This window comes from Notolepis coatsorum (assembly GCF_963971535.1).
Source record: "Notolepis coatsorum genome assembly, chromosome: 3".
Lineage (NCBI taxonomy): Eukaryota > Metazoa > Chordata > Actinopteri > Aulopiformes > Paralepididae > Notolepis > Notolepis coatsorum.
The window spans coordinates 41673394-41691138 of NC_140167.1; the positions used below are offsets into that span (position 1 = coordinate 41673394).

General features: G+C 42.7%; 1 protein-coding gene across 2 annotated transcripts; it reads left to right on the forward strand.

Annotated features, from left to right (window-relative positions):
• Window positions 1-2831: 2831 nt before the first annotated feature.
• LOC311225573 (14-3-3 protein beta/alpha-like) lies at window positions 2832-17148 on the forward strand. Of its 2 annotated transcripts, none has more exons than XM_084310924.1 (6): window positions 2832-2978; window positions 3508-3947; window positions 11460-11583; window positions 12704-12867; window positions 14269-14364; window positions 14737-17148. In XM_084310924.1, exons 2-6 carry the CDS (start codon window positions 3648-3650, stop codon window positions 14809-14811), a joined length of 759 nt encoding a protein of 252 aa, XP_084167050.1. In that variant the 5' UTR covers window positions 2832-2978; window positions 3508-3647; the 3' UTR covers window positions 14812-17148. The 2 variants fall into 2 exon arrangements, with proteins under 2 accessions (XP_084167050.1, XP_084167051.1); XM_084310925.1 differs by having other exon boundaries at window positions 2865-2974.
• The last annotated feature ends 597 nt before the right edge of the window (window positions 17149-17745 follow it).

The window sequence follows — 17745 nt, forward strand, 5'->3', positions numbered from 1 at the left end:
TGGCTTGCTGTGTGGTCGGCTTCAAACATAAAGTCCAATTTTACGTATACTTTCCTGCCAAGAGTGATGGTAACGGCCTTAATGTATCCTGATGTGGTACTGGGGAAATGTGTAAGAGAGCCTTTTGTGTGCAAAACCCATCAAGCAAGAACCAGAATACTGGGAGCCCATTGTCATCTTTGTTACAACAGTTAGGTTGCTGAATCAAGACTTGATGTTTATCTCTGCTACCCACGTTGGCTCGACTTTTCACTGGAGGAACATGGAAATCCAAACTGGAAATCAACACTAAATTAACCAGATCAGTAAAAAAAAAAAAAAAAAAAAAAAAGGCAAAGCAAATTTACTGAGCCTTAGTCAACCCCATGAAGTCCATATCCTGCAGTGTTTCAATGTATGAAATCAAATCTTGTTCAGAAATGTGAACATCTTCTGTTCACTTCCTTGTACAATACTAACCGTAGTCTGAGGACCTGCCTCAGCTACACTGCCTACTGCAATAACGTCTATGCTCTTGTACGCACCATAAGATGGTATCTGACATCACCATGTACCGTGTCACAGTCAGAATCAGGATATGGTTTATTGTCAAGTATGTCCTACGTACAAGGAATTTGCATATGACACGTTAACTACCAAGAGAACAATGGCATGGCTACAATGCAGGTCTAATCGTTTAGAAAAAATGTAAATACTACCTTGTGGAAATCAATATCAAACCAGGGGTTCCCAACCTTTTTCATGTCAAGGATACATAAATAGATCCATAGTTTACCATGGACCCCTATCTGATGAGATTTAGTCCCAGGAACCCCTGATTACTTCCCAGACCCCAGTTTGGGAACTACTGACCTACATACTCTGAAATATCTTGAATTTCCCTCTGATCCCCTGTGACTCCTTATAGGCTGCAAGTCCCCAGAGTGTGTCAGGCCGGTTGGTCTCATCATTACGTGCAGTCAATAAGAAGGATGTGCCTGAAGAAAGAGATAATATAACACAGAAAATGGAACACAAACACCTTTCAGCATTTCCTAAATCACTGTAATTTCCTATCAGTGAATATTGTTCAAATGTAGCTCTCATTAGCTAGACTGCTGCTTGTCAGGAATGGTCAATAATGCATTTAGGGTTACAATGGAAATTGGAACGTTCAGTTCTCAAAATTCGGCAATGATGAGTGCAATATGGCAATGATAAGTGATTGATGCGTGAGAATGATTATATACTGTACGTCTGTCATGTTGATCTGTGAAAGGAGAGCTGTTGCCAGGGGAATGCGGGTTTCAGTGGAGACAGACAACACCCAAGAGCTCCTCTGTGTTATGTAAGCCCACGCCTGTTGGGTTACACAGCCCCCTCCCTGCTTGTCTGCCTATAGGGCCTACCTGTGTAATCCGAAGGTAAAGCAGTCAAGATAGGGCAAGGGTTAAAGTGTGCAGTAGGTAAGATAAGCATAGTAAGAGATTTTAAAGGGGCTGAGTGATGACATGGCAATAGGCAGTTTTTCTCAGCTTACAACATGTTTACTATCACAGTGACATCTAACCTTGCAACAAAATAAAAATAAATCAAACAAAATCAATAGGTTATGTGTCGTCACAGTGCAGTGTGTGTGTGTGTGTGTGTGTGTGTGTGTGTGTGTGTGTGTGTGTGTGTGTGTGTGTGCGTGTGTGTGTGCGTGCGTGCGTGCGTGCGACGTGCGTGCGTGCGTGCATGCGTGCGTGCGTGTGTGTGTGTGTGTGAGCCCTTCATTGTCTACTCGTCCATACGGCCAAAAGGTTCTGGGTAGAATTACAGGCTTCCAAGGGGGAACATTCCAGAACAGTAACTGATCCTTGCCCTGATGTACAGAAGCCATTGTCCCCTTCAACAGTCATCCAGTAAATATAGGTGACAGCGTACTAGTAGCCCAATGCCCATCACTCAGATCACTGACCAGACTGAGTGCAGTTTGGAGGGGAAAACACAAGGCCTCAGAAGACTTCATCAACCAGCCTATCTCGTTTTGCAACTGTGAGATTTGTTTTGTTTCCCATGTTCTTCAAAGTCAGAGAAATTACCAAGTTTTTTATTTGACCATACATGGCTGTGCAAGGTTGCTGCCATGATAGTCTACTGAGAAAATGATTTGAATTGTTGCTGATGACGCTGCAAACTGCAGCTAATGCACTTTTGCAATTAGAAACCCAATAAAAGAAGAGAGAAAAAAGCGGTGTCTTTTTTTTCTGAGATACGTTGAGATTCATTATTACTTCAGAATATATATGTCCCCAGTCTCTCAATACTCTGACCAAATATGGTCAGAATATAAGCAATAAGCAATGTGTAGAATGGAGTCAGTTGAGAAGAGGGAGGCTACATGAAGGATGTGCGTGTGTGGGCGGGAGGGGTGGTAGCTGAATGAGATGGAACTGCTGCAAGTTGCAATGAGCCGTGGTAGGCCTAGGAACTAAATGAATTCCTTTTAGCCAATGTGTGACATAAAAGGAAGCATGTTGCAATACATATTTGATACACGTTCCTACAAAGATTCCAGTTTGGGAATAAAGAGATGTCCAAAATAAGCCAAACGTCTAACTAAAAAGACTGCCACACCCGCTTCTGACCTCTGCTGTCGCCTACAATGTGTGAAAATGGGAGCTATTGGAGCAGCATCACCATGGCAATGGTGACGTCTTCTCCCTTGCTCTAATTGGAGGAAACCCCGTGGCCCCGCCGCAGCCTACCAGTCTGTCAAACTATCCCTCAAGACCCGCCTTTCCCCCCGCGAAAAACAAACATTGGTTCATTTCTCAAAAGAATCTCCGTCAATCAAGTAAAATAGCAACGTGTGATTGGAGAAATACAATACAGTTGAAACGCCCCACTCGCCGAGTTGAGTTGGATTTTACGGCGGTGGCTGCTGTTCTTTTAGCTTTTTGACCAGACTCTCTTAAATCGGATAAATTTTCTGGAGCAAATTCGGACCTCAGTAGGTCAGAATAATTATATTTTCTATTCTTCTTTGAGATATTTGCACGTCGTGTGATGATGGGCCTAACACGAGTCAACCTTTGTGTCTTGGACGCTTCTTGATCTGCATGAGCCACTTGGTTTTAACGCTACATTCTTATTGAAAGGAGTGGCCCGACTCGCGCTAGCTGCCGCTGGGTAGCTTTTCGCTCGGCTATCTAGCTAGAAGAAACCTCAGCATTTTTTTTAGCCATCAAGTGTAACGCTGGTCATTCAACATTGTGGTCGAATGAACGTTAGCAACAAATATAATGTTAAGTTATGAGTAAATCTATTTGTTCCATGGCTGTAGAGCTAGCATCGCTCCTGCGGTTTACTGGCGTCACAAACTGCGGTACCCCCTCCTCCACTGTTGCCAGGAGGCTGCAGGTTCTCCGATGCCCTCATTAATTCCACTAACGGGTTAACTAGCTAGAAGAACAACTGCCAAATGTATTCATGTCAATGCAATGGCACCCTAATCTAATCCCCATCCCATCTTCTCCTCCGCAGGTCTAAACGCTGCGGAATAATAATATCCTCGGCTCCACTGCGTCTCGTCCCTCCCTCCTATCCGCTCCCTGACGCACTATTCCCGGACGTGTCGCGTCTCCCTCTCCGGTGAACCTGAGCTCCACACAGAGATATAAACTATGGATCGAACGGAGCTCATCCAGAAGGCCAAGCTGGCGGAGCAAGCCGAGCGCTACGACGATATGGCGGCGTCTATGAAGGAGGTGACGAAGAAGGGCGACGAGCTGTCGAACGAGGAGAGGAACCTGCTGTCCGTCGCCTACAAGAACGTGGTGGGTGCGCGGCGCTCGGCGTGGCGGGTGATCTCCAGCATCGGACAGAAGAGCGACAAGTCGGACGACCAGAAGAAGCACCAGATGGTCACCGAGTACCGGGAGAAGGTGGAATCTGAGCTCCGAGACATCTGCAATGAAGTATTGGTAAGTGGTCTCGATCTGACGTGGGCTCACGGGGCTTGAAATCAATTGATGATAAGAGGGCATTACTGGGTTACATTATAACTACATTAATACAGGCCTGACTTTCTTAAATAATTGTGTCCGAGTGGAGAGCGGTTATATAATTCCACTGTAAGTTGTCATCGTTTAGTCCTCCTCTCTTATCACTGCCCCACATTCATTGTGGAATCAGTGATGCACATAATTTGGTCAGTGTGTTTCATTGCTACTCCCCCCTCTTGTTCCCGGGGCTTGTGGGGAAGTGCTAGCAGACATCAGTTATTCACCCCTCTCCTGCCTTTGTAATCTCGTGTGTCTCTCTGCTGTTTGTCTTCATTTATTGTGAAATAAATGGAATCCCCCCTCTCCTCAATGAGGAGCCGTGCTTTCTGCCATCAGTCACAAGCACACTGACCAGACCACATAATTATGCTTGATTGGAGAGGAAACCACATTTGCATGACACAAGCAGGAGTTGTGCGTTTGTCTCACTCTGAACATGTTTGTATAAAGCAGTGTTCTGATTTATATTCACAATGGTTGATTTTCACGCTACTATGGCTTTTTCATACTATATCTGGCAGCCAAAGGTGGTGTAGTTAAATGGCCTTCCTCAAATGGCATCAATCAAGTTTCCCCAGAGTTCCTCCATGCTATAAATGTGGCCTCTCTAGGGTGAGAACGAGAAGGAAGTATTACATTGTCCTTCCTCTGTTCCTTCCTTTTTTGGGAATCCGTAGTGGGAGCAATTGACTTGAAACCATGTGAGGGTGTGACTGTGAACTGATGGTCACACAATGACTACAGCTGCCAACAAGGTGTGTCTGAATGGGCGGAGAGAAGAGAGGAAAGACGAACCATCCTGTATCGCTAGAAGTGGGTGTATTGTGTGCTCCCATTTGACAACTATGCAGTCTCATCTGGCACATGGGAGTGTAATGTGTTAAGTCATGTGAAAGAGTACAATTACAATTACCATGTGTGAGACTCATAAATTAGCTATAACCCAGTTTTCTCAGTGCACCTGAACTGAGACCCACCACCACCACACTACATAGCCATCAATTTAAACCAATAGCCATTTAAAAAAAAAACAGATCCTGCAATATTGCTGTAAAGAAGACTCTATAATATGCCGTTTTAATTTTTTTTTGCTGAACCAAACGACGCTGGCAAAATGCCGCCCCCACCATGTGCGATTTTTAGATGGCCAGTCCATCCGACGCGACGCGTGAAGGCCAATTCGGATCAAGATGCACAACGAGACTGGATGCAACTGGCAAAAGAATTCCAAGACGTCTTTATTTGTAAACGTTCTGAAACCACGCCGTTCACATCAAAGCACGGCAGCAGAGATGCGTTGGGAAGCGAGGTGTGGCACAGCGGTAGTAGGAATCCGACTTAAGACATTAAGACAACACCGCCTCTTAAAACCGCAGATACATTTGTTAAACAACCATCATGAAAGTCATAGCAACAGAGAAGCAGTGGAGAAAAGGGTGATACTCGTGTCGAATGCACCAAGCAGCCTCAGGTCTCCTGCCTATATGACATGACCATTAAATGCCTCTGCCGTATTGTCTTCCTCCATAGCCCCAAATATCTGTGATAAACTGGATCTTTAGAAAATTACCAGAAGCTTTTGTTTGGACAATAAAAGCAGAATGCACTATGGCCAGCATAGCAGCAGCTACATGGAGCACTACGATGCTGTCTGCGGTGCTGAAATAAGTTTGTTGCTCCACTCCTTCATAAATTGTAGGTTTATTTGAACCCCCCCCCCCCCTTTTGTACTTAAAAAATAGAAAACAAAGTTGTATATGTCGTCTGCAAAGGCACACACGCACGCAGGCTACTGGGGCAGGAGTCGCAATAGCGGAGAGAAATATAATCAATTTGACACATGCATGATGATTTATAATGAGTTAAGAGGAGTTTTCTCTAGGCTTTTCAAACGTGCACAATCGGATGTGAAATTGTAGGGAGTCGAATGAAAAGATGGAATATGTCCAAATATCTGCAATAAAGTTCTGAATACAGTTCTGATGGCCACAAGCGTTGGCCTTGGATACATCTGTAGTAGGCTACTAATTGCAGGTAGGCTCCATCTTAAGTCGTTAAATGCCGTGTTGGATTTTCAAATTAGATGATGCAGTGACGCTGATGTATTAGTTACCGCTCGCTCAGTCACTGCTCTGTGTGTCCAGGGCAGCCAGTTTATTATATACAGTGTTAAGGTAAAAGTAGCCTATTATTGTTATTACTATTAATAGTTCATCATGTGGTCAGCCATTGTTCTCTCACCTTTCACATGACAATTTATAGCTGGACGGAGCAATATTCCAGCATGTTGGTGGTGTTGGAATAATGGCATGGGGCAGCTCTACTTAGTTGTGGTTATGATATTATCTACAAGCTACATTAAGGCCTATAACCCCCACAGAATTATCCACATGGTCAGAACGTCACACCAGTCCCTTTTTTTACACAGACGGCCGGGCTATCCCGTCCCAATCTGACGACTGCTAGCGGCTTAATGTCGGAACAACCATGTCCCACATTTAGTGTTTGTACTTTTTTTTTTATACAGAACAGCGAGGCGGAATAACTGCAGCCTTCCCGCCTTGGACAGCCTGTGTAAAAGGGGCTAATGATGAGGCTGTCTCTGGTAGCTGCAATAGAAACATGTAGGGGAAGATATTTGTTCCCACTGCTTTATGCACATTCAGGTAACTAGTACTACTAGAGTACAATGACTTTAATGTTGCCATATGGGTGATATGTTTTCACTTGTTTAATCCATGTCGGCAGCAGGGAATAGTGCTTTCCATTATTCCTCACCCGTCTTGATAATGGATTAGAGGGGGGATCTGGGAAGCTTAGCGGCGAGATTGAGATGATTTCCCTGAGCTGCTGGCCTTCTAAATGCAACACAAAGCCGTAGGGGGCTGGTCATTGTCTGCCAACTTCCTGTCTAATGTCGTTATTGAGAGGAGGAGTGCTTGAGAGAGAGACAGACAGAGAGAGGGAGGTGTGTGCATGCCTCTGGCTGACTGAGGGTGTGTTAGTAGAAGAGGGCTTGTGTCATGCCTCAACCTGCCCCCGCTCTGCTCTGATGGACTAACTGTACGTTCAGATACAACGCAAAGAGAAATATTGTCTCACTTTATTCAGCATCGGTTGGATGACTAGCAAAACTGCCGTGAATACATGCTAGTGAGTTTGGTCTCAACAGCGGCATTGTTGACATTTTTATAAAATCAAGACTTTCTAAATGTAAGCTTTTCAATATCTAGGCTACAGAGCATTCACCAAATTATTATTTTTATATATATATATATATATATATATATATATATATATATATATGTGTATTGGCTCCATCATGCCTGGCAAATTTCTCAAGTTGAAATATTTTCAACTCGGGCGTTTCCTGAACTGTGTAGCTGGTGAAGAGTCAGTCCATCTACTAAACACAAGGGTCCTACAGCCAGGAGTCAAAGGGGGATTTATGATTGGTTGCTACTGAGGACATGATGGAGGCTCTGGTTTTACTCGGGGGCCCAGTAAAGAGTATGGTTCCTGAATGAACACACACACCAGGGCTGATATGAATATGAAACAAGGCAATATGTATGGAAAAAGCTGCAATATGGGCTTTAAAAAAAAAATATAAGTTTATATGAAGCATCTCGTTGACACATTTCCCATAATCCCAGTAGTACTGTATACTATCAGGACCTTAGTCGGCAGTGCGAAGTCCAATGGCACATATTCTAACAAACTTATTTAAAAGTTAATGTAGACTTGAAGGGGTACATCACCAAAAAACAATGCACACATTTATTTAGTTATAAAGAGTATATGGCCACTAGTGATGACGTCATCAGGGACATTGAATCTTTGTGTTGTGTTAATTACAGCATTAGACCACATGGTGCTGTAATTAACACTACACAAGGATTCAATGTCCCTGATGACCTCACTAGTGGCCATATTCACTTACAATTTACTCTCACTAACTATCACACTAAAACTAGACTTAAAACGTTAACAAGTGGCATTTACCCTGGGGGGTAAATGGTGTTGCTACACAAGTGTTTGGAATAATATTTTGTCCATATCGTGCAGGCCTAACACACACACACACACTTTTAGCCATAGAAAATTGCTGATGCTAAGGAAGGGTGAAATAAGATGTATATTTTTGTTTGAGTTTGACAGTGCAAAACATTTATTTTTGTACAGTCTCTTTTCACCAAGAGGTTATTTTATATATATATATATAATTTTAAAAAGTCAATCCACACCACTTTATGGTCTTATTGTGCATGTGGATGGATGTATCCTTGGCAAGGAAAGGCACATTTCTTCAAAGTCAAACTGGTCTGTGTTGTCATGGAGATGCCCCACATTGTTGGTGTAAATTGGACATCCAACCAGGCTGCCTCGGCTTCGGTGCATTCAGAGAAACGAGTGCAGTGTCCGTTTCTTGCCCCCCTCCACTATTGCTGCTTGCACTGTTCTCGAGAGCAGCTCATCCAATCAAACGGCACTTTCCTGGCTCCTCCTCAGCAATACAAGTGTGAAGTCGATCGGATGAGCGGTTCTCGAGAAAACCGACAGACAAGAGATTCCTTCCATTTTAGGTTGGATACAAGCTTCCCCTATTAAACAAATTGAACACTACTTTATTGTTATTTGGGGGCAGGTAGTTCTATCTGTCCTTGATAGGAGATGTAGCCACTCGCCAGCTAGGTGTGTTATTTGACTGGCTTCTTGTGAGAGAGGCTGACGTTGGAACACTGCATGGCCGTGGCTGCATTGTGAGCGACGAGGCGGCTCCTTTGCTTGCCTGTTGTGCGGTGCCTGCGATGAGAGGAATGCTTGGCACTTGAGATATGTGCTTGTTTGGGCTGAGCTAATCTTTGCGTCAGTAAATGGGATAGGGAGTGGCTGGGATCGGGCAGGACCAGGCTCTTTGGAAATAAAGCCTCGGTCTGTGTTAAAATCATCTAGATCCCTCCCTTTTCATGTTCCCCTACATTCATTTTGATATCAAGTTTCTACCCGAGGGAAGGAGATATCTTTTTTACACACTTTGAACAGCATTGGCCTCTTATCTGGTGGTCAGGGTTTTGTTTTAGATCGGAGGTGTTGGCAAGCAGCTTCATCCTCCAGGGAAACGGGTAAGCTGCTCTCTAAATGGGTTAGCTTGACCATTAACAACAGATTAGCCAGGTCTCTTATTAGACAGGACTGAGCTTGTCAAGGTCACTCTTGTGGGCCTCATCCACCAATGCCTCTAAATGTGTTGCAGAAAATGTGCCTATGAATCAACAAAACAACATAGAATTTCATGAGTTTCAAAACACAGTTTCCTTCCGGTCACTTCTGGACAGTTTAGAACCGATACCGAGTTGGAACCGGAATCCGTTCCCTACCCCTATATGCCTTGTCCAGCTATGGACTATTTTACTGGAATACTGTTGCTAGGGAACAGTTTGGACCCAAATGTATTTTTTTTTATTGCATTCGCAAACATTGCAACAGGAAATAAACATGGGTCTGTTTTTTAGAATGTTTATGTTGTGGAGATGAAACCGTCCATATATGTTGTGTGCTCTCATGTATCCAAAGCTAATGATGCCATTCAAGAGTGGTTGGTTACTCATTATGCCTCTTCAGAATAAAATATGCCTTTTTGACAATTTGACCCCTTCCCCTCCCTATTCAGTGCTAGACAACATCGGCGTGGTCTTGCAGTTCCATTGTGTATAGGCCTATGCTAGACGAAGCAAATCCTGAACTTGCCTGCCAGAGATGGAGCTGTGGTATACTGATGCATTATGCTCTTGGCATGGGCCCTTCTCAGTGCTGCAGTACTTGAGTGATATCTGATGGTATGAGGAGGCAACACAAGCGTCACAGCGGGGCTCTGATGGTACACACTCCCATCTTCTTACTTTCTCTTCTACCATTCTCTTTTACCTTGTCAATAGAAGACCCTGCAGGACAAGTTTGAAGGGGAAATACAAATGTTGTGTGTGTACAGAGTGTACCATTCCCACTCTACACCGATAGGATGCCGGCAGATGTCAGTTTGGATGGTGGGGGGGTTAGAGACCTAGGGCAGAGAAGGAGAATGGTTAATAACCGTTTTAAATTTTGTATTGAATGTACATTTCGTATTTTAATATTCAAATCTGTATTGAGATCGTTTACACCCATACTTTTCTATACACTGACTGAGGAACAGTTGTTAGAGTTGGTGTGGAAATCTGGGGCAAAACACACAGGAGGCCTGCCCTGATTGTGGACAGCTTGGAATGAGATAAGAGTCGATGCAGTGCAAAACAACTCCTCTTTTAAAACTGCCACCGGTGTCTTTGGAGTGGAATTGTACTCATTCCTCCTGAAGGTGAGAATAGCCAGAAGGGACAGACAGGAGTGCTCTCTGGTGGACGGAGGGGAACAGCAGTGTCTCCCCACACATACACTTTACTTGGGCATTTCAGACTGTATTTGTGACCCCCCCTCCCCCCATATACCATTGGCGTTCTAATCCATTACTTTTAAGGCACAGTATAGACGTGGACTGGACCGTCATTTTGGAGTCATTGGACGAAAATCCGATATAATAGATTTTCCTCCATTAGAGAGAATTAACGTGTCAGAAATGCAGCAAATCAAGTCACTTTGCTTTGATTTCTGATGGGTATCAGACCCCCAACCCCACCTGCTGCTGGTGACCACTGCAAATAAACCAGTGACTGACCTGTGGGAAACTGGCTTGGGATGTATTGGTACTTAGCAGATATTGTTTTAATACCAGGCAAAACCAGGCTGTCTGTGTATCAGAGAATATCCTCAATGTAAAGATCCCATGTTTAGAGTGATGGTGTAAAAGTGTCGGATCAAAGCAAGGCGACTTTGATTAGAAAGATGTTGAGATGTTTTTTTTGTGTCCAACAACCCCAAAGTAATTATCTATGTCTACTGCACAGTACAAGTAATGGATGGGGTTTGTATCCAGTATCTGCCAATGGAAGTCTTAAATCAGTATGGAGCAGTAAAAAAGAAAAAAAAAAAAAAAAAAAAACGGATTCATCCCTAGTTTGGACTTTTGTGTGTGTGCGCACGTGGGCCTGCTTCCTTACAAGTACTTTGATCTGCTGGAGTTTTTGTATATTTTCCATCCAAACCATACTATTTTTTTTATGTTCCATTCAGTACACTGACTGAGTGACTTACTAAACATGGGCTAGTTTCTCTTTTTGTGAATACAACGTTTTAAGACCAAACCCAATGTGTACTGCGGTTTTCTTTCTTTCTTTTTTTAATACTTTGGACTTGACTCAGTCATTGTCATGGTAGATTGTCTCACTCAATGTTTGAAAACCCTTATGTTCTACAAGCCCCTCAAACAAACATTACGTGAAATATTAGATGAATTAAGCTTAATGATTTGATTCTGGTCTGCTCTCTCCACAGGAACTGCTGGACGACCATTTAATTAAAAACTCTACAAATGCAGAGAGCAAAGTCTTTTACCTAAAGATGAAGGGGGACTACTACAGATACCTGGCTGAAGTGGCCTCTGCAGAGAACAAGACAGGTGAGTTTACAATGACAAAGTCCCCAGGAGCCTATCTGAAATGCCTTCGTTCAGACATCCTTTTGCGGTTTGTAAAAGGATCTAGCCTGTTTTGGCATCACTTGGTCATACGAGATGATTAATATCATAACATCCCAAATCTCTCAAGTGTGTTGTGAGTGGATTAACCCTTTCACTACCACACTACAGAAGGTTAACCTTTCACTACCACACTAGACGGTTAACCGTCTGTAGTGAAAGGGTTAACCTTCTGTAGTGTGATTGTGAAAGGGTTAACCCTATGTAGTGTGGTTTTGAAAGGGTTAACCTTCTGTATTGTAGCAGTGAAAGGGTTAACCCTTTGGTAGTGTGGTAGTGAAAGGGTTAACTTTATGTATTGTGTTTGTGAAAGGGTTAACCCTAGATGTTGTGTGGCAGGGAACAGGTTAACATGTATTGTCCCAGTGAAAGGGTTAACCCTTTGGTAGTGTGGTAGTGAAATGGTTCATTAGGAAGACATCTATCACAGCCAAGGGTTCTTTTTTATCCACACCCACTTCACTCTGGGTGGGGGTCAAATGGGTTGGTGCGTCACACTCACACGACCGCAGGGCCCCCATCCTATAGGAGGAATAAAGGGGTGTGTCCCTTTCAACTGTAGGGGCCTCCAACTCTCCTACGCACACGATTGGGCGAAATACTTCTTTAGTGTGCGTCAGACTAAATCGGTTTGTCCCTTTGCCTGGACTGTTCTCTTGTTACTATTGTCAATTTCATATTTGTCCACTTTGTCTCACTCGGCTAAAGGAGATGAATGCGCTAATAAGCATTACATTGTTCTCCTGTAGTCTGCTAGGCTGGATGGAATCAGCCTGTGAAAGAGGGAGAGAGAGATTAAATCATCCAGATATAAGAGCACTTTTAAGATACAGCTTTTTCTTATTTAGTCATTTGTAAATGTATTCAGCTTTTAAATGTATTTCGTTTTTCCCCCTCCAGTGTATATGTATGGTTAAACCTTTTATAGAAATGGTGTGATGTTAAACCGTCCTTATGATATAGTATGGCCACTTCTATGTCCCTCTGGACGGTGATGAATGAAAATGTCTCTTTTGTTTTCCTCACTCTGTGTCCTCCTCAGGGACTATCGAGAACTCTCAGGGCGCGTATCAGAAGGCGTTTGACATCAGCAAGGCAGAGATGGACCCGACACACCCCATCCGCCTCGGCCTGGCCCTCAACTTCTCGGTCTTCTTCTACGAGATCCTCAACTCTCCAGATAAAGCCTGCGAACTGGCCAAAGCGGTCAGCACAAACGCTTTTCTCCCATCACTGTATCTAACATGTTCCTGAATCTAGTAGATGACGTGTCTGTCCCCAGGGTTTTCACGGTTAGCCAGGTCGCGTGTATCCTTTCCGCAACGGAATTCGGTTTCCTGGTTCCTCTGATTGGCCGCGACCCCCACGTGACCCGCCCCCCTATCCACCGCTCTGCCGCTGCCATGCCGCGGACTCGCTCGCTTCCTCAATTTATACGCATGGAAGTATTGACTGAATGAATGAATGAATGAATGAAAACTTTATTTAACAGATTGCAGAATGGGTACAATACAGTACGGCTCAATACACACAATTGTTAAGGGGATGCAGACCTGAGAAAGACGTTTGTCTTGTTTACATCAGGGTCCCCCATTTTCAATTCATATAGAACGACTACGCCGTAACAAATCATTAAAAAAATATACCGTTAACTGGAATATGTTGTGCCTTTACACATATGTTGGATTATGTAATTGGTTTGTCATGACAAACGAATAAAAAAATCGCAATTTGAAGAACCCACCACAACCCCCACAGCACCCCAAAGGTCCCAGCGCCATCCCAGACCACCCACAACGCCACACGGCCCCCCATCCAACCACCACCATGTCCATCTACCCGAACATCCAGAATCACCCCCCCCCCCCCCCCCCCCGCGCGGCACGGCTACAGGCCATGGAGCACACGACCCGCCACCCATCCACAGAATCCGAAAGCAAAAACATAGAACCCACCGATCCCTCACACCGGCAAGGCCACCAGGACCAGAGGCAACAAAGCAGCCCACAGAAATGAAATTGCATGCCAAATGAAGACTAAACAAAGACCAATGTGCGAAACACCTGAAAGACTATATACTGCCCTAAACTAATATAAGTAGGCTAAGTCAAAAACAGTTACAGACTGTTGCAGGCAGGCCTGCAAGTAAACATATACATTTATGTATGTAAATATGTTCTACAGTGAATAGCAATTTGTATAAATGGTTTTGCCACCAAAATTGTTCAACAAACTACTGAAAATGGCTTGGCAGCATGTCTACACCTTTACCCTCATTAAGAATGCAAGGGTCTATGAATATGCAAATGAGAAACGAGCACCCATTGATATTTACCAGTAATTCTAAGTCGGCAGCTTATATTCTTTCAAGACATGTCAATACCTACTCAGCGTTCTATGTATGGTGAAGCTAAAGGTGTCAAGTTACTACATACGGGACCATGAGCGGTTCAACCCATTAGTGTCATCGCTTGTGCAGCTCAGATTTCAAGGAAGTACAGAGAAGCTGTAGAAGAATGTGAAAAAATTCATGTGAACCAAGCCTTTTTGTGTGTGCAGTCAGAATAACTAGTGTTGTGTTTATGTTTGTGCTCTACCCGCTAACAGGCATTTGATGACGCCATCGCCGAGCTGGACAAGCTGAACGAGGAGTCGTACAAAGACAGCACTCTCATCATGCAGCTCCTCAGAGATAACCTGACAGTCAGTTCACTTCTACCCTCATGACACCATGCATGATCACCACAGGGGAGAAACTTCTCTAAATAAAGAGTTCTTTAGCTCCTTTCCTTAATTAAATGCTTGTGATTTATGTTTGAGTATAATCTGGTAAAGAGCATGCCTGGGTACGGTTTAAAATGTTTCAATACTGGTGCCAGCATCGATACTTTTTTATATGATTTGATACCGTTACCGGACCTATACTTATTTTAGCATTTTTCGATACTAATGTATCGAAACTATTGATGTAGTTTGCATACCATAACATTTTCAAATTTCCATAACCAGCCCTAAGCATGACATGACGCCTGCGATAGTGGTCCAGTATCCAATATTGTGTTTTGTCTTTTTCAGTTATGGACATCCGACACCGCTGCAGAGGAGGGCGGAGAAGCAGGCGAGGGTGAGGGCGAGACCGAGAACAACTAAAACTCAGCATTGGGAAATGGGGGGGGGGGGGGGGGGGGGGTCCGGGTCACCTCCAAAAAAAACATTAAGAAAAAGGAAGAACATTATTATTATTATTTTCTTGTTATTTTTTTTTATTTTTATTTTTTTATACACGCATCCTCCATTCCTTATTGTTCCACTTTTAAAATATTCTAGCGATGAAACCCATTACTGAAGAAAAAAAAATAGTTGTGTAAGGAAATGGGGGGGGGGGAAGATCATTTTAGTATTTTCAAAATGCAGCTTTTGGATTTTTTTTTTTATATATATATATAAAGATAAACCCTCCATTCCTTTTTGTGTATTGACCATATTCACACGATGGCCATTTTACTCTTATGTCATGCTCAGGTTGGGTACCCTGTTGGATCAGGGTGGAAAGAAATCCCAACCCGAGCCTGACATAACTCAAGCTAAATGGCTGCCATGTGACTACAGTCAATGTCCTGGCCTTCCATGTGTGCTCTGCTGTAGAAAAGTATTAATGGCTTTACTTTGTACTGAAATTATAGTTCAAATTTTGAGGGCCAACGTTTTTTTGCCTATTGTTGAAGGAAACCTAAGTCCCATCCAGTTAGGAAAGTTTAAAAGTCGAGCTGAAATGGAAAAAAAGATGTAAGCATTTTAGATCACTTCCCCGGTCATATTGTGCACCTACTTAACAATATATGCCAAAAATATATACAAAATACATACCAATTTCAACCAATAAGATCATGACTTTTTCCCTCTGGAGATGCAATTATTGACCCTGATGTTCTCAACGTTCAAATTAGGAAATAATCACAATACGGAAGCTAGATGCTGTTTAAATGCTTTTTCAACTAGACTTTTAAGATATATATTTTTTTGTTGATAGGGTTGAAAATGTTAGTTAGATTTAAGATGCTCCTCAGTCCCTTTTTAGTTTGTCTCTATACAGTTATGTGGTACGGTTACAGCTGCTGAAGTCCAACTTGAAACATAGTTCAGTTCCATACTGCAGGGAGTGTCATTGTGCTACCTGGCACCAACTGTTATGATACAGCCAGGTGGTGCCAATTGGTTAAATCTTCACTTTCTGTCCTGGTTATAATGCTAATCTCTCACTGAAGCATGTCTCTTTTAAAAAATAATAATAAAAAAAAATGTGGTGGGCCTTTGTAAGACCAAATATAGGGACATTTTAATGGGAAGAAGCTAATTCCGTCATGCATGTTGTTTTGAATATTACACTGGAATAGGAACCAATGCTAGTAACGCACCGTGTCCAATTTGACTGATCCCAAGCGCCACCTTATTTTCTTGACCATCCAATCATACCTTAACAACCATTGCTAAGCGCCTTTGCTGTTCCCCTGCATTCACTACGATTGCTAACACTACTTCATAGGACTAGCAAGGGGTAGTGGTAAAGAAAGTAGTAGAAAGTTGTTAAATAGCATTATGAGGTTAATGCTACCGTTGGCCTTTGCTGAGCATCGGTTTTAGAGTGATAGCCAATATGATGTGCCACGCACAAGTAGTTTAGCGGTCGTTACTCGTTAGCCTAAGTAGCTAACTAATGCCAATAGGTTTGTTATTGGTGGTTCAGCTCCACATTGCCTACTGTTTTAGTCTAACTAGAGACAATCTATACAGCAACTATTAATGCGACTGTAAATTAAATTACAGCCACCGAACTTTGAGCAGACCCATTAGCTGATGCAGAACATCAGCTACTCTTCCTGAGGTCCACACATCGCATATGAACATGACGATAGATGAGAAATGTAGAGACAAACAAACACTACTGTTACACTAGATCATGTTTGTTTTCATTTGATGTTGATGTCTTCCCATACTAGATCGATCTTCCGCATAAGTCCAATGCTGACATTTGAGCAAATTTCGTTTTTGGTTTAGGGAAAGGTTAAACACGGCACCCTCCCTCGCTTTTTCATGTGTCCAATGTCCACTGTCCAGGTACATCTTTTAAACACCATCCACTGCAGATAATCCAAGTAGGCTACTTTTCATAGAAAGAACGTTTTCAAATGGCTTGGTGTTCTGAGTTTGTCAAAATGTGACCGAATGGAATGCAGGACAAGCTTAAGGTGGTTGTCCAGGTGTTGCCAAGGTAGGCAGTGCTTGGGATCGGTCAATTTAGTACTTTTCAATGCAGGTTTGTACACATCTTAAAAGAGGGTGTTTGTTTAATCCAGTAATTGTCATTAGAGATTTGGACCACTATTGTGTTTTGGTAATCATCAATTGTAGTCCCCAAAAGCCTTGTGGAACTGTTTGATGCCCTATGTATCAGCTATGTAACATGAATAAAAACATTTTATAAACCAAGTGCCATTTTGTCTTTTCTCTTGCTGTAATTTATTGCAGTTTAATGAATACTTATATACTTTGTGTTCCATTATTTTGCTATCAACGCAGAGGGAAATAAGTACCATGCATACGTGACTCCTCAATAGCACTAAATGGAACTACACCCAATTTCAATATCCATGCATGTTCCTATAGTCTTAAAACAGTCCAGAAATATTAGTGACGTGGGGAAAAAAAGGTTTTCTGGCTTTGGGAGGGAGTTATTGACTGAACATTCGTAGGCCATAGAAATACCCTTTTAATTATCAATTTGGTTGGTCTTCCTCTTTAGATTTACTGTCATAAAGGCCTTTTATGAAACCTTAGGAATCCATCAAGATTACTTTTTTCCTTGGGGTTCAACTTTGTTGAGATCAATTGCAGCTAGATGTTGATAAAGTTAAATAGTTTTTGTGCAATTCATTGGTTGGCATGGTACTAAAAGTTATTTTATAGATTAATTAGTATGATGGTGTACTGTTCCCTTACTCAACTTGGTCAATGAATTTGCCAAAATGGAGCCTTCATAATGAATTGGCACCTCCATGGATTCAATTCATTACCTTTATTTATTCT

What these genes read in the sequence shown, in the direction of transcription:
- LOC311225573 (XM_084310924.1), top strand. Translation starts at nt 3,648, where the DNA reads ATGGATCGAACGGAGCTCATCCAGAAGGCCAAGCTGGCGGAGCAAGCC. An exon ending in CCTGCGAACTGGCCAAAGCG is followed by an intron (nt 12,868 to 14,268) that starts GTCAGCACAAAC and finishes ACCCGCTAACAG; the next exon opens with GCATTTGATGACGCCATCGC. An exon ending in TCCTCAGAGATAACCTGACA is followed by an intron (nt 14,365 to 14,736) that starts GTCAGTTCACTT and finishes TGTCTTTTTCAG; the next exon opens with TTATGGACATCCGACACCGC.